The sequence below is a fragment of the Ovis aries genome, chromosome X, assembly GCF_016772045.2.
Source record: "Ovis aries strain OAR_USU_Benz2616 breed Rambouillet chromosome X, ARS-UI_Ramb_v3.0, whole genome shotgun sequence".
Lineage (NCBI taxonomy): Eukaryota > Metazoa > Chordata > Mammalia > Artiodactyla > Bovidae > Ovis > Ovis aries.
The window spans coordinates 17889144-17916244 of record NC_056080.1 but is presented as its reverse complement, the minus strand read 5'-3'; the positions used below and the strand labels follow the sequence as shown (position 1 = coordinate 17916244).

General features: G+C 42.3%; 2 protein-coding genes across 3 annotated transcripts in view; one reads left to right on the top strand and one right to left on the bottom strand.

Moving 5' to 3' along the window:
- The window catches only part of MAP3K15 (mitogen-activated protein kinase kinase kinase 15), a 148306-nt gene extending 140738 nt beyond the window's left edge, over window positions 1–7568 (top strand). The window contains exons 26-29 of one of the 2 annotated variants that reach the window (XM_042242252.2): window positions 531–643; window positions 1499–1599; window positions 1678–1754; window positions 2357–2518. In XM_042242252.2, the coding sequence (XP_042098186.1) occupies window positions 531–643; window positions 1499–1599; window positions 1678–1754; window positions 2357–2444 (379 nt within the window). In that variant the 3' untranslated portion in view covers window positions 2445–2518. Of the gene's footprint in view, window positions 1–530 lie in introns of both variants that reach the window. The other variant, XM_060407716.1, reaches the window with a different exon arrangement.
- On the bottom strand, window positions 1402–24373 carry PDHA1 (pyruvate dehydrogenase E1 subunit alpha 1). Its single transcript, XM_004021953.6, has 11 exons — window positions 24213–24373; window positions 11750–11809; window positions 11008–11181; window positions 10097–10223; window positions 9307–9398; window positions 8362–8454; window positions 7379–7534; window positions 7095–7166; window positions 5976–6043; window positions 4728–4836; window positions 1402–4341 (listed from the first exon to the last, which is right to left on the bottom strand). The coding sequence occupies exons 1-11, from the start codon at window positions 24267–24269 to the stop codon at window positions 4177–4179; spliced, it is 1173 nt and encodes a 390-aa protein (XP_004022002.1). The 5' UTR covers window positions 24270–24373; the 3' UTR covers window positions 1402–4176.
- Window positions 24374–27101: the final 2728 nt, after the last annotated feature.

The window sequence follows — 27101 nt, the reverse complement described above, 5'->3', positions numbered from 1 at the left end:
GCACAGAGATGCCTCAGCTGCTGTTAGCTCAGCAGGGAGGCACCTGAAGCAGGTCTGCCCCGAGTGCTGGTGAGACCAAGAGCACAAGGCGTTTTGGTGCCCTCCTGGGTAAGTATTGGCCGTAGCGCCCCTCCTACCTTCCGAGCGGCATCTTTCCTGCACCACCCCCAGCTGTCAACAGCAGCAAGGCTTCTAGCTTGAGCTAGTCTCCAGTGAGGAGGGAATAGCTTCACCACGTTTCGCAACTTGACCTGACTTAGGAAGACAAGCGGGCTGAGTTCTCCTGATCACCATCAGGTTATCTTTTGGTTTATGATACATTTTGATACAGAAGATACCCACACACTGAGCAGGGCTGGTCTTTGTTTACAGGGGAGGAAACACAAGGAAGGTGCCCATGTGCAGGCTGAAATCTGATCCTAGACTGACCTGGGACTGTGCCATTTTTTTAAACTTCTGTTCAACAAATGTTTGCGTTGAGCTGAATGGTGTTAGGCTCTCTGCATGATGTTTTGTTTTGTTCTAACCAGACTTTTGGAACACCTGGTTCAAAAAGAGATAGAGTACCAGAATCTTCTACGGCATATCCTAGAACAGAAAACTCAAGAATTGTACCACCTTCGGTTACAATTCACCTCCAGTGGTGAGTGATTTTCCACTTGCTGGGACTTGTGTGTGTGAGACCGTTAAAATCTGGCTAGACTACTAGTCAGCCTTGACACAGCTGGGGTTATTCTCAGCTCAAACCAGTAAGTACTCCAGTAGATTCCAGAATACTCATCAACAATAAAAAGGAACTACCACTACATTCAAAAGCAGATGAACTGCAAAGAAGCCAACATGTTCCAATTCCATAAATGTTGAACATTTATACGATACTCTGTTAAAGCAAAACTATAGGGACAGAAAAGAAATCAGAATGGGTGGGGGAGGAGAATAACAGAAGGCCCCAAGAACTTTGGGGCTGATAGAGAAATTTCTCTTGATTGTAGTAGTGGTTCCTTACCTGTGCTTAGTAGTTCTCAGCATTGCACACCTAAAAAGGGTGGTCTACTGACTAAGGTGTACCTCAGTCAGCCAGCCTTAAGCAACTGGTGCCACCTACACAAGGGCTCCAGCTGCCTCTTGGAATGTGGGGTGGATAAGCTGTGAAGCGAAACTCAGTATTGAAACCTATCTCCTCATTTGAATTCCAGTGTACTTCAGGGATATGATTCCTTAGAAAAGCATTTTAAAGATGGGAAAACACATTTAAAGTGGTAGATAATGTATCAAACTCCAAACTAACTAAAATATTTATGTATGATACCTTTAATCTCTATAAAGTGATGCCAAGGACTGTGGACTCTTATGCAGTGTGTAGCTGAGCCAAGCTTAAACCATTTCCTTTTCACAGCACAATTACATTCTGGAATAGTTTATTTCATCCAACTTTCTACTCAAAGACTTTTACTGTTACACATCAGCATACAACATAACACATTTCTAATCATTACAGAGAACTCAGTGTCCCCTCCTGGGTCTCATGAGCAGCGAACAGATAAAGAGCTTGTCGAGTGGTTGCAACTGCAAGGAGCAGATACGAGAACAATTGAAAAGGTAAGCTGAGAACCAAACCATTCCTAGGCTGTTATTACAAAGCTGCTTAGCTCTTGATGTATGTGATCTTTGTTTCAGATTCTTGAAGAGGGTTACACACTGTCTGATATTCTTAATGACATCACTAAGGAAGACCTAAGGTACCTTAGACTACGGTAAGAATAGCCTCAAAACATTTTGTGTAACAGAAAATGGCTTTTTTGGTGTGGTTAGGCTTTTTACATAAACGCAGTAGAAAAGAAAGTGCTGGTAGCTTTCCCCCTTTCCTTTAGTCAGGAAACAAAAACTACCCAACCGCACTCCAAACTCAAGTTTCCAAGGGTGAAGCTGGGGAAAAGCTGAGAGGGAGCAGAAGCTAAAGGCCCAGTAGGCACAGTCAGCAGACTGCCAGGCTGGGAGTGGAATGAGGAAAGACAGGAGTTGACAGCAGGCCACACTCAAACCCTTTCGCTCTCCTCCACTGGTCATCTTTAACAGCCTACTTTGTGCAGATGCCCTGGCACTCCTGTACATACCTCTAAGGCCACATCCCACTTGTGCTGGGGTAGAAATTTCACCTCCATATGTGAAGGGAACACATTCCTATTTTAGTTTTTAAGTTAGGGACTGCATTTTTAAGACTAGCCAGCAAAACAAGTCTAGAAGTACATACTATAGCTTTTGCCATAAGGGCTCCTAAAGAAGTATTGTGTGGTACTGCTTTGAAGTCATCTTTCCTTACGACTCACTCTAAAGAAGACTTCTGTTTGTTTCGTAGCGGTGGTCTTCTCTGCAGGCTCTGGACTGCAGTCTCCCAGTACAGAAGACAGGCTCAGGGGGCCCCAGCAACCCAAGATGAGGCTTAATAATCAGCCACGCGGGGGATAGTGGGAGCCCAGAGCTGACATCTTTGTTAAAGCTTCTGTTACATACACACCAATCCTGCTGCAATTCAACAAGGAAAACACCACTGTTCATTGAACAAATTTAAGAACTTGAAGTTCTAAAGAATTATGGAAAAAATGTTAATATTTCTCAACATGTTTTAAAGGTGCGTGGAACTGTATTTTGAGAACTGTGATTGTAAAACTTGGTCTTGACATCCCAAAGTATTATGGGATTCTTTACCTTCAAACATTTGCTGGAAAGGTGGAACAACAGGTGTTTAACAAAAAGGCTGGGAATCACTGTTTCAATCATACATTCCATACATGAATGGGAATTGCACTTAAAATTAGAAAAAGAAAAAATCAATAAGACTGTGCCTTGTACTTAATAATGTTTTATATGAATGTAAATAGAAAACTTAAGAAAATAGCTTCATATTTATATTGAATGTATAAATGGAGAAAACTAACTTATTTGGCCTTTGAAACGAAGTAGTTATATTTAAACATGGAATTGTCCTTTCACCCCTGCCAAGTTATAATAAATAATTGTGTTTTATTAATGAGACATGATGGTTTAGTGTGAACAGGCTTCAGCACCGATGTGCACACTAACAGGGGTGTCTGCACATTACGGTACACTAGGTAAGCTGTTAATTAAAAGACGCTTAGTCCTTGGAAGGAAAGTTATGACAACCTAGACAGCATATTGAAAAGCAGACATCACTTTGCCAACAAAGGTCCGTCTAGTCAAGGCTGTGGTTTTTCCAGTAGTCATGTATGGATGTGAGAGTTGGACTGTGAAGAAAGCTGAGCGCTGAAGAATTGATGCTTTTGAACTGTGGTGTTGGAGAAGACTCTTGAGAGTCCCTTGGACTGCAAGGAGATCCAACCAGTCCATTCTAAAGGAGATCAGTCCTGGATGTTCTTTGGAAGGAATGATGCTAAAGCTGAAATTCCAGTACTTTGGCCACCTCATGCGAAGAGTTGACTCATTGGAAAGGACTCTGATGCTGGGATGGATTGGGGGCAGGAGGAGAAGGGGACGACAGAGGATGAGATGGCATCACCGACTCGATGGACGTGGGTTTGGGTGAACTCCAGGAGTTGGTGATGGACAGGGAGGCCTGGCGTGCTGCAATTCATGGGGTTGCAAAGAGTCAGACACGACTGAGCAACTGAACTGAACTGAGGTAAGCTGTTGGGCACTGCGAGAGACAGGACACTGATCCTGGACAGGCATACAAGGAATTGTTTTTCCTTTTAAAATGAAAGTTGCTCACTCGTGTCCAACTCTTTGCGACCCCATGGACTATACAGTCCATGGAATTCTCCAGGAGATCTTCCCAACCCAGGGATTGAACCCAGGTCTCCTGCATTGCAGGCAGATTCTTTACCAGCTGAGCCGTAAGGCAAGCCCTTAGTAACTAAAGTATGTGTTAAAACTAGTATACAACTAAATCAAATAGAACTATTTTAAAGAAATAATTTGGAGGGTTAAGCAAACTATTACCTATTTTAGACCTATATAACTAAAATAACCTTATGTGTGCAATCACCTCTTTTAATGCAACACTGTACAAACCACATGCAAACACTCTCTCAATCTACACGCCTTCTCTCTATGGGCTTTCCTCCTTGACAAAGTTGAGAACGCAAAGCATTCCTTACAGTTGCTGCCAAATAACCCACTGAAGGTGTGTATCTCGCCTTAACTGATGGACTTAAACTTGATCCACTGGTTTGCACCCCGGACTTCAAAAGGTGGATCGTTGCAGTAAATGTGATAGCCGAGTTCTTCCAAAGGTGGTTCAGGATCAGCAGTAGCAAACTGAGCAGCATCCTCAATTTCTTTTCTCACTTCCACATCAATTTCCTAAAAATCAGATTACAGTTCAAGAGATTTTTTAGAAGATACACCTCTTAGGTACCAAGTAGTTCAACTCTTCTACTAGTACTAGAAGTATACTTAAGGTGCTATTATGGTAAAAGTAACAACGACCTAGAAAGAAAGATTCTTAAGAAGAGACAGAAACATACACCCTGGTGAGGGAACATTTAAAAACCTTAAGTGTATTTACAGGAAAGAAGAACTGTGCTATTGGAGTTTAAAAGCTTCATCAATATGACCGATGAATGCCCTATGAGAATACAGTGTGTACTTTCCTTACCTAGTTCACCTAAGAGTGGCAGCATTTTTGTGTAGAGAAAAACTGCTCAAAATTTGAGAAGGGCAACTGTGAAAACCCAGAGTAAGTGTACCTTTAATTCTTCAACACTGGCGAGATTGCTGTTTACCATCCTGTCCTTGAGGAGCATGATAGGGTCACTCTTACTTCTAACTTCCTGAATCTCTTCTCGGGTACGGTAACTGGGGAGGGAACCAGAGTGACAAGTAAGAGCAGACAGTCTGTGAAACACAGCAGCGTATCAATACTTACATCTCCGTAGGAAGGGCAGAATTATACTTCAAAATACAAGAACGCATCTTAACATTCTATAAGAGCTGCTCTGTCTAAACTCTATAGTGGCAATTCGCTGGGCTTCTCTGGCATTCTGACAACAGGAGCCCAGTTGCTATCTGCTTCTTTAATCTAGATGTAGGGCATGAAGGTAGTGATGGGGGCTCTTTAAGGGGGTGAAGACAGGGGAGATGGTTTTCTGGGGTGATAGCTGTAACCTTGGAGGCAGGAGAATGGTAACCAGGAATAAATTGTGCTCTTCCTTTCTCCTTTAAGACCCCAGAGCAGCATGGCTGGCAAAAACCTGGAGAGGAGGTTTTCCAATTCTTGAATGTATAGTTGATCCTTGTCCTACATTATCTGAAATACTAAAAGCAAAGGCTCTATCATTTTTTTTTAACAGCAGAATTACACAAAGTGCTTTTTCCCCTCAAAGCAGTTCTTTATAACATTTTCCCTTAGACCTTTAGCCTACACTCTTAAAGACTTCTTATGGGTTACTTTAACTAAATCTACTCTTTAATTACGCCACACTCCAGGATTGCAGCATTTCATGCTGGAGTTAGGACTTGTCACTTTTTTTTTTTTTGACTCATCTATTTCAACACATGGAATATCCCTTCTGCTACCTGGTCTTGCACCATACCAGCCAGAAGAACATTTTCAAATGGAGGAATATTGCCCTGGGAGCATCTGAGGTAATGCCTACAAAAGGTAAATGCTCCCAAGTATACTACTGTTACCATCAGAACTGCTTTAGGTAATAATTCCTCACAATTCCTTCCTATATTGTTTTTTTTATTGGTACTCATGTTAACATGTACACAATACATAGTGTAGAAGTTTCCAGAATGCTTTCTAGATTGGAACCAACTTATTATACAGCACTGTTTTCAGGCTCAGACTAAACTACTAAATCAATGCATGAAGCCAACTGGTGTCTGGATTCAAAAGTAAATTTTGAAATGCTTTTGCTTTTTTCATGTAAGTAGTACCACTCTAAGCCCATCTACTTTGGACACCACACTCAGTTTTTCCTTTACCCTACCTCACTCCAGGATCACTCATGCTGTGTCCATGGTAACGGTAAGTCTGCAGCTCCATCAGTATAGGCCCCTAAAACAGAACCCAGTGGAGGTTAGGTGAGATGATGGGCATAGCCTCAAATATACACCCCATCAACTACTCTGATCAGATCTGAGTTGTCAAGAATTTCTTCTTAGTTGACTGATTCAGTTATCTCTTCTCATTTCTAATGCCTATTTACAGCATCTTTCATCCTCCCTATTTTTAAGAGGGACTTATTATCTTAGGGGTCTGCTTTCTGGGTTGTGGAACAGTGATTTAGGGAGAACATCCTTCCACCAATTCAAATAGCAGGTAAGCCTCTTTTTAGGCCAATCTCACTGTTCCCTTCTCCTTCCACCACTGTAACTGGAAAGGTCAAGATCCTTAGGACTAAAACAATAAGACTATATAATTTAAACATATTAATTTATAGAAAACAAACTTATACTGAATGCCTATTACATAAGCACAGTTCTGTGCTGGGCACTGTGGTAGTCCCTAATCTCTTCACTCAAGGGGCTTATCATTAAGGTGAGGTGGGTGGGTGTGGAGGCACATAATGAACCAAAAGGCAAAATAGATTGTCACAACAAAGACAGAGGCAGAATGCTGAGGGAACACTGGAAGAAAAGATTTACCCCAAATGGGGGAAACATGGAATGTTTCCTAGGATGTGAGCTACCAAGACCATGTTATTTATTAAGGGACCCGACTGACTCAAGTGGATCCTGCTTCTGTCTTATACACCTCAATTAGCAGCTACCTCTAAAGTGCCACAATGGACGCTTCTTGATAAATGCCGTTAGAAATCTCTAGCTTAGAGGCCAATGGCACCCCACTCCAGTACTCTTGCCTGGAAAATCCCATGGATGGAGGAGCCTGGTGGGCTGCAGTCCATGGGGTTGTGAAGATTCGGACACGACTGAGCAACTTCACTTTCATGCATTGGAGAAGGAAATGGCAACCCACTCCAGTGTTCTTGCCTGGAGAATCCCAGGGACAGGGGAGCCTGGAGGGCTGCCGTCTATGGGGTCGCACAGAGTCGGACACAACCGAAGTAACAGCAGTAGCAGCAGCTTAGAGGCCAAAAAAATCTTACCTTTCCAGATCTACAATAGGCAGCTGCAAATTTTGTGGCCTCCCGGACACACAGGATATCCATTCCATCTACCTGTCAATAAGTAGGAAAGATTTAAACACAACATTGTAAATCAACTATACTTCATAAAAGTTCAAAGATAAATAAGGGCAGAGCTTAACTCCAACTGACAAATAGTTTTCTTTTCCTATGACCTATTCATCCACTAAGAAAACAGAACCCTTCTTTTGATGTGAGACATCGGGCCAAGAGTGCTGCCCCAGGTCTACCACAGGCATCCTTACCCTCAGCCCAGGAATAAAGTCGCCTCTCTTGTAGTAATCAGTGCTGGCTGCTGCTCTTTCCACAGATGTTCCCATCCCGTAGCGGTTATTCTCACAGATGAAAATGCAAGGCAATTTCCACAAAGCTGCCATATTGTAAGCTTCGAATATCTGACCCTGGAAATACAAATAAAAAGTTCAAGTGGTTTCATTGTGCTGTTTTTTTTTTTTTTCTCAACTTCATCATTCCCAAAAGCCACTGCTCTACCCAGCAAGAGAAAGGTCTCATAAAGATGAAATGCCTCACCTACAACCCAGATTCTGAGGCAAAGAAGTGTGTGTGTGAGGGGGGTGGTGCAGCAAACTCATCCTTTTTTGCACCTTATGAAGTGACAAACCAAGTACTTCTACTTGCTTCTGGGGCTGAGACAGCAGTATAGAGTACACTGGGAAAAGACCAACATGTAGAAATGTACTGCAGCTACCTAGTTTTGGGGGTGTTTTTAATGCTCGATTATAAATCCTATGAGACCCCCTGGATAACCAGTGTCTGAGAATCAGCATCCACAGCAAGGCCTCACAGAGTGTCGGCCACAGACTGGTGATTACTCAGACCACGACAGAAGAGTAGGAAGAGTCAGGACTCAAAAACTATGAGAGGAGTCTGGCAATGCCTTGGCATTCAAGAGAATGAGTCTGCACATCTCAGTACTGGTTTAGGAGTTGGTTTGCAAAGGGTTCTGATGTAAACCTGTCCTTCACCACAGAGGCTGTGGAGCACTGACATAGAACAAAGGTGAGCATCCTCTTCGGTATACACTCATACAAATCACTTGTGACACAATGCCAAGATGTAAATCTCTAATGTGGCCACAAAACCAAATTTTAGCCTGCCATATAAATGGCCGTTTCAACTAATAATCGATACAATGCTTCGCCACAAACTGAACTATGAATATTCAACAGTTTGAACACTACTGCAAAGTTAAGAGGCACTTACTCACCTGATTAGCAGCGCCATCGCCATACAAAGTCAAACAGACCTCGTCTTTTCCGTTATACTTACAGGCCAGAGCAATCCCAGCTCCCAGGGGCACCTAATATTGAGGACAAGCAAGAAAGGAACCACAGAAATCCATGAGGGAAGAAATTAATGCTACGAACATTAGCTCCTGACCAGAAAATGGGATAGAAATGACACAGTCCCTACAAACTCTTCCCTACCCAACCCTATCTCTGCTTACCCCACCCCTAAAGTTGTAAACTGGCAAAGTAACACAAGTAACTGCTATTGTATTATTGTGTTCTATTTCAACCCTTAAGCAATAACATTTCTGCATCAAAGTTTCAACTATCAATCCTAAAAGCATCTCCCAGCAAACCAAGGGTTAAAAAAAAATACCTCAAACAACAAAACCCCAGATGCTAAAACCTTAATATATTAGAAAGTAAACTTAACAAATCTAGATATGATTTTATACCTCTACTTGTTCATTATTTACTAACTGATGAGAATGAGGAGGATGGCACAACCACAGAAGCTGGCTTTAGATTCAAACTAGGCCCTTAAGATCCTCACCTCTTGCCTCTCCTGGTCTGGTACCAGCGCCAGCGCCAGCACTATCTACAGCAGGGAGAGGGCTGTGGCGAAGAGGATGTGACCAAGCAATTACGGTTCTTAAATATCAATTAAAAGACAAAGGTATAGCTCTATTGCTAGAGGCTCTTGCTTACTTGTAAAACATAACAAATACCTAAAAAGGAAAATCTTTAAATCATTGTCCAACTCTATTAAATGGTCAAATAATACAGTATGAAAGCAACAGGTCATTTAAAACACATCATGCCCCCCAAGTACTTCAGAGAGATATCCTCTAAGGAACAAAATATTGCAAAGATGTGGGCCAGGGCCCAACCCAGGAAATGATGCAATCCCAGTCCTCAGCTACCTGAGCTCCCACGATGCCATTGCCTCCATAGAAATTCTTGGCATACATATGCATCGATCCTCCTTTTCCTTTAGCACAACCACCTCTTCGTCCTATACATGGCAGCACACAAATGCGACATATCAAAGACCAAACATATAAACAAAACCACACTGCGGGTATTTGTGTTGGCTCAACCATTAGATCTCAAGAGACCAACTCAACTATATAACCACATGTCCCTCAAAGTACATACATAGTCCTCCTGGTCTCCTGGCCCTTTTATAATAAAGGTTAGACCAGTACCATAAACCTTTCCTGCTCTCAAATCACCAAGTTTTCTTTAGATGTTAGCGTGGTACTCTAGACTTTTTTTGGCCCATCTTCCAATTTCTCCTACACTGGTGTACAAGTCAAGGGGCACAAAGGGACTATTAAGAAGCTGCATACAATTTCATTTCTACACAATGAAATACTTATATTCAATTTACTTTCTCTAGCTGCTAGATTTCTGTTGGCATGCTTGAGTGATAAACACTACTCTGATTTTATGGAGCTGACCTTTTTACCCAAGAGGTCAGATAACCTCAAAAATGGTCAGTTTACTCAAAAGCACGATGGAGGTACCAGAGCACCCAAAGGGAGAGGTTTTTTTTTTTTTTCCTGGTTTCTCAGCTTTTAAAAAAAAAAACAAAAACAAAAAGGTTTTAATTTTTAAAAGTTTTAATGTTAACTTATAAACAGCATCTTTACTGGAGATTTGAAAACTTAATTCACTCAATTCCCTGTTTTTTGTAAATTAATAGCAAACCTGTAAGCTCTGCGAGAATCTCCCGGACAGAGAGTCCACGAGTAAAGGTAAAGCCATGAGCCCGGTACGCTGTGATCAGATGGTCTGTGGGGTTGATGCCGGCCTCCAGGCCTACACAACAAGCCTCCTGCATTCAAGGAAGAAGTGTCAGTGAGGCAACACAGTACACATTTCTAGTTCACAGGCTTCCTTGACTATTATGAAACATTTGGCCTAGAATGCATTCATAACTACGACAAGTAGCTCCTTTTACATCAGAAAAGAGCAAAGGGTAAAGACGAAGCCACAGCGATAAACTGTGGCAATCCACAGATATGCTGTTTCTTTTAAGCCTGTATGGCGACTTGAGAAAATCCTGCATCAGATGTCTACATCAAAATATTGGGGGAATTTCACTTGAAAATGGAGACGTCTGTCGTCTTTCAAAGACAAATAACAGGAAGCATTAGCCCCGTATTTCCACATGGCACCAACTGGCTGGTATTGTTATGACTTATCCTGCAGGTGGGACCTGTCTGTTCCAGTTCACCACCAATTCCTGTCACCATTCTTAATCCTTCATATAACTGGCAGCCTTCACTCATTTATTCTACCTAATTGGTCCCTGGTAGGAATTTGGTTTTGTAAACCTTGTCCTAAACCCACAAAACAAAACAAAACAAAAACCCTTTTCTCCAAAAGTATATCCAGTGCAGGTGATCGTAATGCCATAGTGGAACAGGAAATCAGCAGTGTGATACATGACTCAGTTCTTTAGCATATGCATCCTAGCAGGTCTCGGCAATTTCATTTTTATTCTAAAATACCAGCCTCAAATCCTTCAGACAAATAAGGTAGGGTAACAGCCAAAAAAACACACACTATACTTAAATTCCAAAGTAGCATAGCTTTCTTACAAAACTACCACTCACCTGACCATCACACAAGTGACAGAAACCACGAATAATTTTCTGTTTATACAGCTGATCTGCTTTTAACTCCATTCGGCGAACGGTCTGCATCATCCTATAGTATTTGAGCCCATCCTCCCTGGTAAGCACTGTAGTGACAGGAGGGCCCTCTTCCAGCCGGTGAAGATCACATTTCTGAAATAAAATCAGACAATTATCCCTCAGTCACTACAGTGTGAACACTGCTAACCCATTCTAAGATGTAACTCAAAATAGTTAAATGTTTACAATCTTTACTGTTTAACCAACACCAGCAGACAAGCATATCAGAAATGCTGTACATTGCTTCTGATTCATTCTTAAAACTCACTGTGCAATGAAATGGAGTTTTGGAAGAAGGAAATCTTTCTAAGATGACTTTCATTGAAAACCTCTAGGTCAACTGAGCTATAGGTTCAAAGACAAACGCAAAGAATCACTCTAAGAATATTATTCAAACTTTTTACCAAATTACATTTTAAATCTTAGAGTAGGTCTTTAATTTTTTTTTAGCTTGCGCTCCTGCTCCAAACTACCAATAAGCTGCTACATAAAAGGAGTAAATTCTATTTTTTGCTGAACTCCTCTGCATCTTTGATTCTAGAACACTTGGAATAAGATGGTGAAAAGGCATGATTATCAAAATGGCCTATGACAAAGATGAAACTACACATCAACATCTGCCTGTGGAAAAAATTTCAACAGAAAGCAAAACACCTCTTACCTTAATTTCAAAAGTAGCATCATTTGCAAAATGACGGGATGCCACCAGCACTCTGCTTGCCTTGAAAGATCAAAATACACAAGTATATCAGTACTTGTTACTGGGTTGTTTTTTTTTTTGAGTTATTATTCTTACTAATCAGTTATCAGGATGGAGTCCTAGAACTCAAGAGCCCTACACATTCATGGGCTTTCTCTTCCATTCTGGTCACTGTGTTGGGATCCTTTCTTCCAAACTGCTTTGGCCAATGAAACACGCTTGTGCCCACATCTGAAGGCAAACAGCAGAAAGAGAAAGGGAGCAAACCCAAGCCCACCTAGTTTGCCACTTTGTTTTCAAAGAAATTAGTGAGAATATAATGAGGCTAATGGCGAACTTGAAGAGATTAGATGATCTGTGGGGTGTGTTTATTATGCTATTCTTAGTCATATCTAGATATACTGGGCAAGCTAAAGCTTTACTTTCAGAATTTTTCTTCAGATAAACCTATGTTTCAATTCCTATCTCAGGAAAATCACTTCTGTAAAAGAGTACTATAAGAAAAATATTTTAATCTACTCAAAATATTAGATAAACACCTCAGTGAGAAAAGTGAAAATTGCTCAGTCGTATCGGACTCTTTGCAACCCCATGGACTGTAGCCTGCCAGGGTCCTCTGTCCATGGAATTCTCCAGGCCAGAATACTGGAGTGGGTAGCTATTCCCTTCTCCAGGGTATCTACCCAACCCAGGGATCAAACCCAGGCAGATTCTTTACTGACTGAGTGGCCATGGAAGCCCTTTTAGCAAGAAAGGTACAAGAGCAAAGTAAACATACTCAGCATTTTCTGACTTAAGTAAACAAAAGATCTGAGGGATATTTTATGATTTGAACAGACAGAGGCTCCTCCTGAAGCACCAGAAAGAAGATGTTCTCTAAACAGTAACCCCACCCCCCTTTTAAATAATAAATAATCCTTGTTTATTACCGGGGAAAAACCAGATTAGCCACCTGTTTTTTCAATGAGTGAAATTCTGTCAAAAATGCCTTGTTCTGAGGTTGATCTCTTGTTAGATCAAGCAATGTGACCTATGTACAACTTGGACCACTGCTTGGGCTCAAAACAGGTCTCGGAGCTGCTGTCACTGACTCATGTCATTTGGGATGCACATTAGTGACATCTGTGTTTCAACCTCAATTCCCATTGCTACATGGGTCTGAGGTTTACAAGGGCATCTGAGTTGAGGGGTGGGACCTGCAATGAGTTTTCACTGAAGCTTTCTCTCTGTACTGATGAATCCCATGCTACCTGAGTCCCTTGGACTGCAAGGAGATCCAACCAGTCCATCCTAAAGGAAATTAGTCCTGAATATTCATTGGAAGGACTGATGCTGAAGCTGAAACTCCAATCCTTTGGCCACCTGATGCGAAGAACTGACTCACTGGAAAAGACCCTGATGCTGGGAAAGGGTGAAGGTGGGAGAAGGGGACGAGAGAGGATGAGATGGTTGGATGGCATCACCAACTCAATGGACATGAATTTGAGTAAACTCCAGGAATTGGTGATGGACAGGGAAGCCTGGCAGTTCATGGGGTCACAAAGAGTCAGACATGATTGAGCGACTGAACTGAACTGAATTGCCCAAAGCCATAGAGCACCTAAATTTTGGGGCTGGGGTACAAACCTAGCAAATCTGGCTCAGAGGTCTGTTACCTCACCCCCGTGAGCTGCCTCCTCAAACCCACACCACCACAAGAGAAGTCCTAGTGGTCCCTTCTTGATGTTCAAGGGGCTGTCAATGCTTGAGGGCAGGGGCAAGCTGGGAGAAATGTTTCCTTTTCATTCTTTCGCTCTGCTCACAGCAAAAGTATTCTATGTGATGGCTACGGTCCAGGTTAGATCACAAACATTTAATCAGTTAGTACTGTTTTAGCCACATTCTGCCACATCACATATATGTAAACAAACACTTCTCATGCAGAACTGAAGCACATCCTTCAGATCCCACAAAAGCACTTTTGATATGTTCACACACTGGACTTGATCTTGGTGAGAAGGGATAAAGTTGATCTGCTAAGTGTGCAAGCCAGAAAGCAGAAAGCTATTACCTACTTATCTCTACACCCATCAGTATACCACAATCCAATAAAGTCAACAAAGACAATGATATTGCTAGAAGAAGTGAAAATGCTAGAAATAAATGCTTCAGATAAGTCGGGGGTAAAGACAGTTAATTAAAATATCTGAGAATAAGTGAAAAAAAATTGAGAAACTTGGGGGGGCGCACTCTGTCCCCTTCTGATGTCTATGTCAGAAGCTTTCTCTCCTTTTTCACTTACAAATTTCTGCCACACAAAAGCTCTGAATAATGAAGCCTGCTCCCTAATCCCAAAGCTAAATCTTCTTTGGAGATCACTAATCTGACACACTGTTCACCATAAGCTATCAACTTGGGGGCCTGTCTGGGATCTTCAAGACAAACTTTCAGCTTTTCAACCTCCTCATCAGTGAAAGGCTTCATATGGTGGATTCCTCTGCTTCAAGGAAAGGACTTTGTTCAACTCTGTGAATACCTTCACCAACAACAATCATATGTGATGTCTCTTCTTGGTCAGATGACATCTAACAATCCTAAGATGGACTGGTATAACACATTATACCTTAACTACGGACATAATGTGACTCTTAATTTTTATTATGTTTTAACTTGGTTTAATGACTATTTTGCCTTACATCTGTAACTGTATAATGGGGTTTTTTACCTCTAGCTGTCTGAAAGCTTTTAGGTTACAAATGATTGTTCATGCCCCTACAATTTCTACAGCCTCCTCCAACTATTACTTGGGGCCCCTGGATCAGAAACCCTCAATATGAGCATTAGGAGAGTATGTTGCCTCAACAATTTAGGGTCTGTCTGCCTCCCTTACCAGCTCGAAGAAGAAGTTATAAAATGAGAATGCCACCCCTTTCCCTTGGCAACATAATTCTCCTAAAAGAAAAAGGAGGGGAATGAGAGCTAATTCTTAGGTAGGTTGATAAGGAGTCTGGGGCCCTCAAGGAGGAAGGGATCCAGGGCTTTCAAGGAGGAGAAAAGAACAAACCATTTTTTTCTACATTGCTTTGTCTTAGTCACATAAGAGACTTCCCTGGTGGCTCAGACGGTAAAGTGTCTGCCTACAACGTGGGAGACCCAGGTTCGATCCCTGGGTGGGGAAGATCTTCTGGAGAAGGCAATGGCACCCCACTCCAGTACTCTTGCCTGGAAAATCCCATGGACGGAGGAGCCTGGTAGGCTACAGTCCATGGGGTCGCAGAATCAGACATGACTGAGACACTTCACTTACTTAGTCACATAAGACATTTTTTCTTAAACTCTGAGTTGTTACGACAACAATCTTGAAGACTAACTTTCTTTCAGCCCAGAGCTAATAATTACACAACAAAACAACACACCTTGCTCAAGGGACACGAAGGGGCATGAACAATCATTTGTAACCTAAAAGCTTTCAGACAACTAGAAATAAACCCCGTTATACAGTTACAGATGTAAGGCAAAATAGTCATTAAACCAAGTTAAAACAATAAAAATTAATCATTGTACTAATGATTATATAACAACAATGTATCTTGCTCAAGAACATATTTCTCCTTGTAAATGGGAACTTTCTACCAGTCTTATGTGGGAGTGGGTCTGGTGAAAGTATATGAGGCCTTGCAAAGACTATCAAGAAGGGGCACTCTCTGTCCCCCCTTCTGATGTCTGTGTGTCTCTGTCAGAAACTTTCTCTGTCCTTTTTCAGTGTAATAAAACTTCTGCCACACACACACACACACACACACACACACACACACACACACACACACACACACAGAGAAACTTGGGAATTTTCTCAAACTCTTCCAAAAGACTGAAGAGGAGGGAACACCTCCAAGCACATTCTAGGAAGCCACCATCACCGATACCAAAACCATACAAAGATATCATCAAAAAAGAAAATTACAGGCCAGTATCACTGATGAATATAGACACAAAAATTCTCAACTTATTAGCAAACCAAATCCAACAACACATAAAAAAAAAGCATACACCACCACCAAGTGGTGAACTCCAGGTTCAACATATGCAAGGATGGTTCAACATATGCAATCAATGTAATACACCACATTAACAAAAGTCAGACACCACATGATCATCTCAATAGATGCAGAAAAAGCACCCAACAAAATTCAACACCCCCCCAGAGCCTCTTATACAGAGTGAAGCAATAAGTCAGAAAGCAAAAACAAGTATCGTATATTACTCCATATACATGAAATCTAGAAAAATGGTACTGACGAAGCCTGTAGGGAATGGACTCGTGGGCACAGTGGGGGAAGGTGAAGGTGGGACAAATTTAAGAAAGGAGCACTGAAGTATATACACAATCATCTGTAAAATAGAGGGAAATTGTAAGTAACATGGGGAGCCCAGCCTGGCACTCTATGATGACCTAAAGGGGTGGGATGCAAGGAGGGGGGGGAGGGAAGGGAGATATATATGACTGATTCATGTTGTTGTACAGCAGAAACCAACATACTATAAAGCAATTTTCCACCAATTAAACAATTTTTTAAAAATTCAACATCCATTCAGGATAAAAACTCTTATTAAAGTGGGTATACAGGGAACATATTTCAAAATAGTAAAAGCTATTTATTAATAGCCAATATTAATACTGAATGGTGAAAAGTTGAAAGCCTTCCTGCTAAAATCTGGAACGAGACAAGGATGGTCACTCTCACCACTTCTCTTCAGTGTAGTATTGGAAGTTCTAGGCACAGCAATCAAACAAGAGCAAGAAATAAAGGTATCCAAATTGAAAGGGAAGAGATAAAACGGTCATTATATGCAAATGACATGCTACTATATATAGAAAACCCCAAAGACTCCACACAAAAACTAATAAATGATAAATTCAGCAAGGTAGGCAGATACAAGACTAACATGCAGAAATCTGTTCCATTTCTTTACAGTAAAAATGAAATATCAGAAAGAGAATGTAAAAATTAATAATAACAGTATCTCTTAAAAACTAAAATTCCAAGGAATAAACCTATGAAGACCTACAAGACTTTCTAGAACTAACACCCCCCAAAAGAGATGTCCTTTTTATCATAGGAGACTGGAATGCAAAAGTAGGAAGTCAAGAGATACCTGGAGTTTGGCCTTGGAGCACAAAATGAAGCAGGGCAAAGGCTAACAGAGTTTTGCCAAGAGAATGCACTGGTCATAGCAAACACCCTCTTCCAGCAACACAAAATGACTCTACCCATGGACATCACCAGATGGTCAATACAAAAATCAGATTGATTATATTCTTTGCAGCCAAAGCTGGAGACACTCTATACAGGCAGCAAAAACAAGACCAGGAGCTGACTGTGGCTCAGATCATGAACTCCTTATTGCAAAATTCTGACTTAGATTGAAGAAAGTAGGGAAAACGACTAGGCCATTCAGGTATGACCTAAATCAAATCCCTTATAATTATACAATGGAAGTGACAAAAAGATTCAAGGGATTAGATTTGATAGACCGTGTGCCTGAAGAACTATGGATGGAGATTCGTAACATTGGCAGTGATCAAAACCATACTCAAGAAAAAGAAATGCAAAAAGCCAAAACAGTTGTCTGAGGAGGGCTTACAAATAGCTGAGAAAAGGACAGAAGTGAAAGGCAAAAGAGAAAAGGAAAGTTATACCCATCTAAATGCAGAGTTCCAAAGAACAGCAAGGAGAGATAAGAAAGCCTTCTTAAGTGAACAATGCATATAGAGGAAAACAGATGGGAAAGATTAGAGATCTCTTCAAGAACATCAGAGATACCAAGGGAACATTTCATGCAAAGAGGGGCACAATAAAGGACAGAAATGGAATAAACCTAACAGAAGCAGAAGATATTGAGACGAGGTGGCAAGAATACCCAGAAGAACTGTACAAAAAAGATCTTCCTGACCCAGATAACCACAATGGTATGATCACTAACCTAACGCCAGACATCCTGGAATGCAAAGTCAAGCGGGCCTTAGGAAGCATCACTATGAACAAAACTAGTGAAGATGATAGAATTCCTGTTGAGCTAATTCAAATCCTCAAATATAATGCTGTGAAAATGCTGCACTCAACATGCCAGGAAATTTAGAAAAGTCAGCAGTGGCCACATGTCTGGAAAAGGTCAGATTTCATTCCAATCCCAAAGAGGGGCAATGCCAAAGCAGCTTCAAACTACCTTGCAATAGCACTCATTTCACATGCTAGCAAGGTAATTCTCAAAATCCTTCAGGTTAGGCTTCAATAGTAAGTGAACCAAGAACTTCCAGATGTACAAGCTGGATTCAAAAAAGGCAGAGGAACCAGAGATCAAATTGCCAACATTTGTTCGAACATAGAGAAAGCAAGGAAATTTCAGAAAAACAACTTCTGCTTCATCGACTACGCTAAAGCCTTTGGTGTGGATCAAAACAAACTGTGGAAAATTCTTAAAAGAGATAGGAATACCAGACCACCTTACCTGCCTCCTGAGAACTCTGTATGTCAAGAGGTCAAGAAGCAACAGTTAGAACTGGACATGGAACAACGAACTGGTTCAAAACTGGGAGTCAAGACTGTTTATTGTTACCCTACTTATTTAACTTAGATGCAAAGTACATTATGCAAAATGCCCAGCTGGATGAATCACAAGGGAGACATATCAACAGCCTCGGGTATGCAGATGACACCACCTTAATGACAGAAAGGGAAAAGGAACTTTAAGCCTCTTGATGAAGGTGAAAGAGGAGAGTGAAAAAGTTGGCTTAAAACTCAAGATTCAAAAAACTTAAGATCATGGCATCTGGTCCCATCACCTCGTGGCAAATAGGGAAACAATGCAAATAAATGGTGACAGACTTTATATTCTCAGGCTCCAAAATCACTGTGAACGGTAACTGCAGTCACGAGATTAAAAGACGCTGCTCCTTGGAAGAAAAGCAATGACAAACCTAGATGGCATATTAAAAAGTAGAGATGTTACTCTGCCAACAAAGGTCCGTCTAGTCAAAGCTATGGTTTTCCCAGTAGTCATGTATGGAAGTGAGAGTTGGACCATAAAGAAGGCTGAGTGCTGAAGAACTGATGCTTTCAAACTGTGGTGCTGGAGAAGACTCTTGAGAGTCCCTTGGACAGCAAGGAGATCAAACCAGTCAATCCTAAAGGAAATCAACCCTGAATATTCACTGGAAGTACCGAAGCTTCCAGCTGAACTCCAATACTTTGGCTTCCTGATGCTAAGAGCCGACTCACTGGAAAAGACCCTGATGCTGGGAAAGATCAAGGGCATGAGGAGAAAGGCATGAGAGAGGATGAGATGGTTGGATGGCATCATTGAGTCAATGGACATGAGTCTGAGCAAACTCTAGGAGGTAGTGAAGGACAGGGAAGCCTGGCGTGCTGCAGCCCATGGGGTCTCAAAGAGTCAGACACAACTGAACAACTGAACACCAAACCTGACCAAGGAGGTGAAAGATACACCGACCACTATAAAACACTAATAAAGGGAACCAAAGATAATTCAAAGAAATGAAAGAATATCCCATGCCCCTGAAATGGAGAAATTACTATTACTGAACTGGTCATACGACAAAAGGTAATCTACTGTAATGTGATGTCTGTCAAATTACCTATGACATTTTTCACAGAACTAGAACAACGAATCCAAAAATTTATATGGAACCATTAAAGACCCAGTATTACCAAAGCAATCCTGAGCAGGCAGGGGGGAACCAAAGCAGGACATTTAACTCTCCCAGCTATAGTAATCAAAACAGTGTAGTATTGGCACAAAAACAGACATACAGATCAATGGAAGAGAACAGAGAACCCAGAAATAGACCAACACACCCATGGTTGATTCATCTTTGACAAAGGAGGCAAGATTATAAAACGGGACCAAAACAGTCTCTTCAGCAAGTGGTGTTGGAAAAGCTGGACCGCTGCATGCAAACCAATGAAATTAGAACACACCCTCACATCATGCATAAAAATAAAGTCCAAATGTCTTAATGGACTTAAACATGGGCTTCCTTGGTGGTCCAGTGGTTAAGAATCCACCTGCCATGGCAGGGGACACAGATTCAACCCAGGTCCGGGAAGATTCCTCATGCTGTGGGGCAACTAAGCCCGTGCACCGCAACTACTGAGCCTGTGCTCTAGAAGCTGGAAGAGCAAGCACTGAAGCCCACACATCTTGCAGCCTGTGTTCCACAACAAGAGAAGCCACCGTGATGAGAAGCATGTGAACTGCAACCAGACTAGCCCCCACTCACAGCAACTAGAGAAAGCCCAGGCATAGCAATGAAGACTCAGCGCAGCCAAAACTAAATAAATAAATTTAAAAAGAGAGAGAGACTTAAACATAAGACATGACAACATAAAACTCCGGAAAGAGAGCATAAGCCAAACATTCTGACATAAATTGTAAAACATTCTAACATAATTCATACCAATGTTTTCTTAGGTCTCTCTCCCAAGGCAACAGAAACAAAAACAAACAAATGGGACCTATTTAAACTTAACAAGCTTTTACACAGCAAAGGAGACCATAAAAAAGACCTAAGGGATGGGAGAAAGTATTTGCAAATGATGTGACCAACAAGGGCTTCATTTCCAACAGATACAAGCAGCTCATACAAAAACAAAAAAAACAACCCAATCGAAAAGCAGGCAAAAGACCTTAGCAGACATTTCTCCAAGGAAGACATACAGATAGCCAGTAGGCACATGAAAAGATGCTCAAAATCACTCATTATTAGACATGCAAATCAAAACAACAAGGTACAATGAAGTACCACGTCACACAGGTCAGAAGAGCCATCACTAAGAAATCTACAAATGCTGGCGAGGGTGTAGAGACAAGAGAACTCCTCTACACTGTTGATGGGAATGTGAGCTGATGTAGCCACTGTGGAAAACATGGAGGTTCCTCGGAAAAGTAAAAAATTTATAGAACTATATGATCTAGCCTCCTGGTGGCTCAGCAGTAAAGAATTCACCTGCAATGCGTGAGACCTGGGTTCGATCCCTGGGTTGGGAAGATGTCCTGGAGAAGGGAACAGTTAACCCACTCCAGTATTCTGGCCTGGAGAATTCCATGGACTGCATAGTCCATGCGGTTGCAAAGAGTCAGACACAATTGAGTAACTTTCACTTTCATATGATCTAGCAATCCTACTCCTGGGCATATACCTGGAAAAAATTATAATTCAAAAAGATACATGCACCCCTATATTCATAGCAAGAGCCAAGCCATGGAATCAATTTAAAAGTTCATCAACAGATGAATGGATACAGATGTGATACATAGAGTGGAATACTACTCAGCCATAAAAAGGAACAAAATAATGCCATTTGCAGCAACATGGATGCAACGAGAGATTATCAAAGTAAGTGAAGTCAGGAAAAAAAAAAGACAAACACCATATGATTTCATTTATATGTGCAATCTAAAATATGGCACAAATGAACCTATCTACAAAACAGAAATAAACTCACAGATACAGAGAACAAACTTGTGATTGCTGGGGGGAGGGAGAGAGATGGACTGGGAAGTCTGAGATTAGTAAATGCAAACTAAGACATTTAGACTGGATAAACAACAAGGTCCTACTCCATAGCACAGGGAACAATACTCAATCTCCTGGGATAAACCATACTAGAAAAGAATATTTCTAAAGCATGTATATATGTGTATAACTTAGTCAATTTGCTGTACAGCAAAAATCAGCACAACACTGAAATAAGCACTCTGAAAACAACCTCATTCAAAGATGAAATCACAGGTACTTAAGTACCTTAAGTAACTTCAGTTACAGTGGACTCTCTGCTTTCATTTTAAAGATTCAACTTTCTGTAGCAGGTGCAAGCATTCAGTTTCTGAAAGTTCTGGTGGACTGGCCGAAAGGAGGCAATGAATTAAATTACTACTTTGTTTATTAAATTACGACTACTTCATACAATGATTTTGTTAAACAATAAGTTCCTTAAATGTATTTGAGTCACTTATGCTTGAGTAACAAGCTGGCTGTCGTCTGTCTTGAAAGGACTCACGTCCGATGTGCTGACTTAAGTGTTAAACCCAGAATACTGGGAATCTGCCACATTGGTTCACAGAACAAGAAACTTGTCTAGTCCATGACCTAAGAGTTTTACGTGTTTTTTTCTTCACCTAACAATGATCTTTGTAGCATTAAAATGAATAGGTTAAAAACAGAATGTCTGTGATGATTTTAAACCAAACACTCTGAACTCTCTAAGTAGCCTGTGCTAACACATCTGAAACCTGATAGATGAATGAGCACACTGGACCCAAGAGCCCAAAATGCACTGAGCACTCTGGTAACCTTTCATGATTACTACTGTTTATAGAAATGCTGGTTAGCTGACTTGCTTTGTTGCAGGGAGTGGGAGCTACTAAACAAAATTTCAGCTCACCCACAACCCAGGGTTAATTAGAATTCTTAAAATATTTGTGTCTAGGCCTTAAGTGTACTTAAGGGCACAAGGGCAGGCAGCCAAAAAAAAAAAAAAAAAAAACCATGCAAAATAGCCAAAAAAGGGCAGCTCAAAAAAGCATAACTCCTTCACTGTCTCTCACCTTCAACAAAAAAATTAAAAAATTATTTTTACTTACTTAAAAGAGAAATGCTCTGCACAGTAATCAATTTCTGCTATAATAACCTTTTCTCTCAACTAGAATTTCTGACTAAATAAAGGTATACTCCATTTTTGTTTTATCCAATTAGCAGATCATTGTAAGCCAAATCTGATTTCTTTGATTTGAGCTGTATTATATGATTTTTGAAAAGGCCAAAGTTTTATTGAGGTGGAGATGAAGCGCCATTTGCCTTTCGTGCCAACATATTGCTGGAAAACAAAAACACAATCAGGAGTACTTTGGACAGTTGAGGAAATGAGGCTGATTTTCAACCATGACTTCTGTCTGCTCTTAGGGACACAGAGGTGACAATAATTTGAAAACTCAGGAATTTTCTTTTCCTGTAGAACATCACCAATTCAATCAAAGTTTTACTTTTTTAAATGTAATCCTTTAAATTTAATGTAATACAGGACTAGGTCTGCATTATGTTATATACAAATATACATGTATTACATTACATACCTCTATCATGTTGAAAACATGTTTCTGTTACCTACATTCAACTAAAAAGTGGTGCTATGGACATTAACTAGCCAAGGGCCCGGCACACATGAAGAGCTCAATAAATGTTGGGTATGTCAAGTGTACAGGGAGAAATAAACAACAGTGGAACGTGGCTGTCCTTCACCTTACAGGCTAATAAGATTAATCCATTACAAGCTTTGTATTTGCCAGTCAATAGCATTCCTAGAGGGGTACACTTTCTACCTTTTCAAACTCCCTGCTCATACCAAGCAGAGTTGCCACAAAGTCTTGCGTGAGTTACTAGAGCCAGAATTCCAAGTCTTGTCTGAAGTTATACCAAGTAACACTACCCCCAGTGCCTAGAGGTCAAAATGCTCCAAGCTTAGTCTAGGCATATCTAAACCCTGGAGCCACAAATAACCTCTAACCCCACCCTCCCAAGCACCACGGCTGTTTCCTTCAGCTACTTTTACCCTAAGAGCAGGTGTGCAAGGGACAGAGCGTCTCCCTCTAGGTTCGGCTTGAGGGCTCCTGAACTGACTGCCAAGAAAAGCTCAAGGTTGAGGAAGACGAAACGGTAGGAGGCGTGTTTCTGGGGACACTAACCCTGCGTGAGTCCTCCAGAGACCAGCACTGGTGATCAACAAATGTATACCAAACTGGGCACTCAGTAACAATATGTAATAGACAGCAACTACTATGAAACAAGCGCTATAGGGAAAGGTCTGCATACTTGTCACTCGTTTAAGCCTCACAGCCACCCCACGGGGTAAGTACTGTCAACTCCGTTTCAGAGATAAGGAAACTGAGCCACCGACATGTTTCAGGAAGGACAAAACTCTCGCCCAAGGTCACAGGATAAGCAAATGGTGAAACTTCTGACTGAGCGGGGCCACTCAGTCTCCGGATTCCCAGTCAAGCAAAGTTACCAACATTTAAAAGGAGTGGGCCGGTAAGAGGCAGTCAACTGTACGCGCAAGGAAGCCCAAGTGCCTCCTTTTCTGACTGTAGTAAACGAACGCGCCCTTCCGGAGCGATTCGATTACTCAGACATCCGCAGCCGCGGCTGGCCGCCACGCGGACATTGTAAACCGCCCCCTCCCCCTGGTCGGCGCCAGACGCCGTACCATAGCTACTCTCGCGACCAGGAGTACAGCGCAAGACGTAGAAACTAAACAAAGGCCAGCGGCTGCACGAGACCCGGCCGCCCGGCCCACTGAGCCCACGCGCCCTGCCCTCTGCCGTCCTCCAGTCTCGCGCCCACCCCGGGTCGTTCACTCCGCCTCACCGGCTTCTGGGCGACGCCCGACAACACGCGAGAGACGGCGGCGAGCATCTTCCTCATGGAGCGCAGGCAGTGGCTGCAGCTGCGAACCTTCAATGAGCCGAGGAGTGCGGCCCAGGTGCGGCCAAGTCTCCTTCAGGTGCCCTGAGCTGACGCTTCCACTTAATGGGTGCGCGACGCGACGGAAACACGTCATGCGCCGCGCCCGGCCGCAAGCCAACCAGGATGGTTCCCAGGGTGTGCCCCGCCCACCCGAGGGAACGACGGCCGGCCATTGGGTGTCGGAGCCAGAGGCCACGGCTGAGCAATACTCGCGTCACCACGCCCCCGACGGGTAAGGCGCCGTAGACCCCAGGGCGCCTGCGTGGGAAAGTGGGGCCACACTTTGAGGCAGACGAGGGGCGGGGGTTGGAACTAGTTTTCCTACCCAGCTTAAGCCATGCACAATGGATACCGTGCAAAGCGAATCTTACTGGGTATCCAACCCTGCCCGTGCTGCAACTTAACAGCCTTCGCTCAACACACGGAATGATGAAAATTAATAGCCTTGTTGATCAGTCTCTTGAGTCCCCTCCTACTCTTTGCTAACTCAGGACTGCAGCAAGCCAGGCTTCCGTGTCTTTCAGTATCTCTCCTAGTTAGCTCAGATTCATGTCCACTGAGTTGATGATGCTATCTAACCATACTTTCCAAGATTAATAGCTGGGTAAGGGCCAAAAGACAAAACACCTACCTTCCTTCCCTGTAGCTCAAATGGTATAGAATCTGCCTGCGAGGCAGGAGACCAGGGTTCAATCCCTGGGTTGGGAAGCTCCTCTGGAGAAGGGGATGGCAATCCACTCCAGTATTCTTGCCTGGAGAACTCCATGGACAGAGAAGCCTGGAGGGCTAGTCTGTGGGGTCGCAAAGAGTCGGACACGACTGAGTGACTAACACACAAGGGCCAAAAGACAAAACATCTGGTTTCTATAGATGGTTCTGCTGCAAAATTGTCTTTAAGAAATCGTATAATAGTTGTAAAAGGCTTCCGGGTCTGTCTGAGCTAGGGTCTGATAAATTCATATTTTAAAGCAAGACAAGAAAACTTTCAACAATTTTTCTCTCGTGTGTGCACTGTGAATCTGCCCTATGCACTGATCTGACCCAATGGCACACCTGCTCAATGAGAAAGATCAATTCTTCTAGTGCCAGCCATGGAAACTCCTTAAAAGATAACATGAATCTCTCAATCCTGCAAAAGGGATCACCATGACCCACCACGCACCCTGGGATGTACATACATCTTTGGTGAAATTCACATACAATGCCAGTAGATCATTTCTTTTAAAGATAGGGACTGGTACAGAACAGATGAAGTCACAGGACCTGAGGAGACATGGAGCCACACCTACCAGAAATTCTCACTTTAAATACTTGCTTAAGACCGTACTGATCTCACTAGCTATACTGTTCATATCCTGCCTATTTGACGACATGATAGTTTCTTGCATTACCAGATGTGTGACTGAGCCTCTGATAAAAACAGCAATAACTAAGTGACTTGAAACCATTCACCCAATAGATAGCTCTCTAAGATCAATGATGGTAATAGGAGAACTCTAGCAATGGGAAGACACCGCACTCCAGTACTCTTGCCTGGAAAATCCCATGGACAGAGGAGCCTGGTAGGCTGCAGTCCATGGGGTCGCTAAGAGTCAGACACGACTGACCGACTTCACTTTCACTTTTTACTTTCATGCACTGGAGAAGGAAATGGCAACCCACTCCAGTGTCTTGCATGGAGAATCCCAGGGAGGGGGGAGCCTGGTGGGCTGCCATCTATCGGGTTGCACAGAGTCGGACATGACTGAAGTGACTTAGCAGCAGCAGCAGCAGCTATGGGAAGAAGAGGGACTCATTTGCTGACTGTAACAGACCAGCAAGACAAGCCATCCAGATACTGTGGACTACTGTCAGAAGGGCCTAGTCCACTAATAGCACATGCAGGGTCCTATCAAAGAAATCCTGGCCTGACCTGGGAATGAGCATTCCTAGTGTTGTGGGTCAAATTAGTCACACAATGCCTCTCAAACCTTGGTTGAAGTTAAGACGTAAATGGAGGAGTCTGTGAAACAAAGATTGTTGCCCACCATCCAGTCCTACAGGAATCTAGTTGTGAGCTATTGCAGTCACTGACCTAAATTATACCCTAAAAGGAATTCAGGGTGAAGACCAGAGTGAGGAATTTTGTACTCAGACAATTGACAAAACTGGCGTGCTGCAATTCATGGGGTCACAAAGAGTCGGACATGACTGAGTGACTGAACTGAACTGAACTGATGCCAGGTATCATTAGGTGTTTGGGGGTGAAAATTTTATGAACCCAGTTTCCTGCATCTTCCCATACTTGGAAAAGCACTAAAACCATTAACTCAGATGTCTATTCCTGAATGAAGAGCAGTAGCCTTCCAGCAAGATGTGTGCTTGACTGTACCCCCTGAATTCTAAAGTCACAGACATACTGGCCTCCCCTGCCCTCACCTCTTCAGAACTGTCCTCAGAGCTCTCTGAGAGGCTGTCTCCCAGGTTATCATCCTCAGGTTGGCTCAAATGAAACTTTCCATTTCTTTCTGAGGCTGACTATTCATGCTTTGTTGACAGATCCAAAAATCCATTCCCCAGCTAAACAGTGAGAGACCCATGGGAAAAGCCTTTGGCTCTAATCATTGGTTCACAAGTTCATTGAGACTTCACAACAGCAATGACACAACGGACAATGAAAGCACACGTGAAGAAACAAAGACAAAAGCAACTTCAGGCTACTCAGAGGAGATCCCAGGTGAAAGGGTCAATTGTGCCCTAGTGGGATTGCCCCTGGCACACTGGATTCAGACCCGGACTTCACATTTTAAG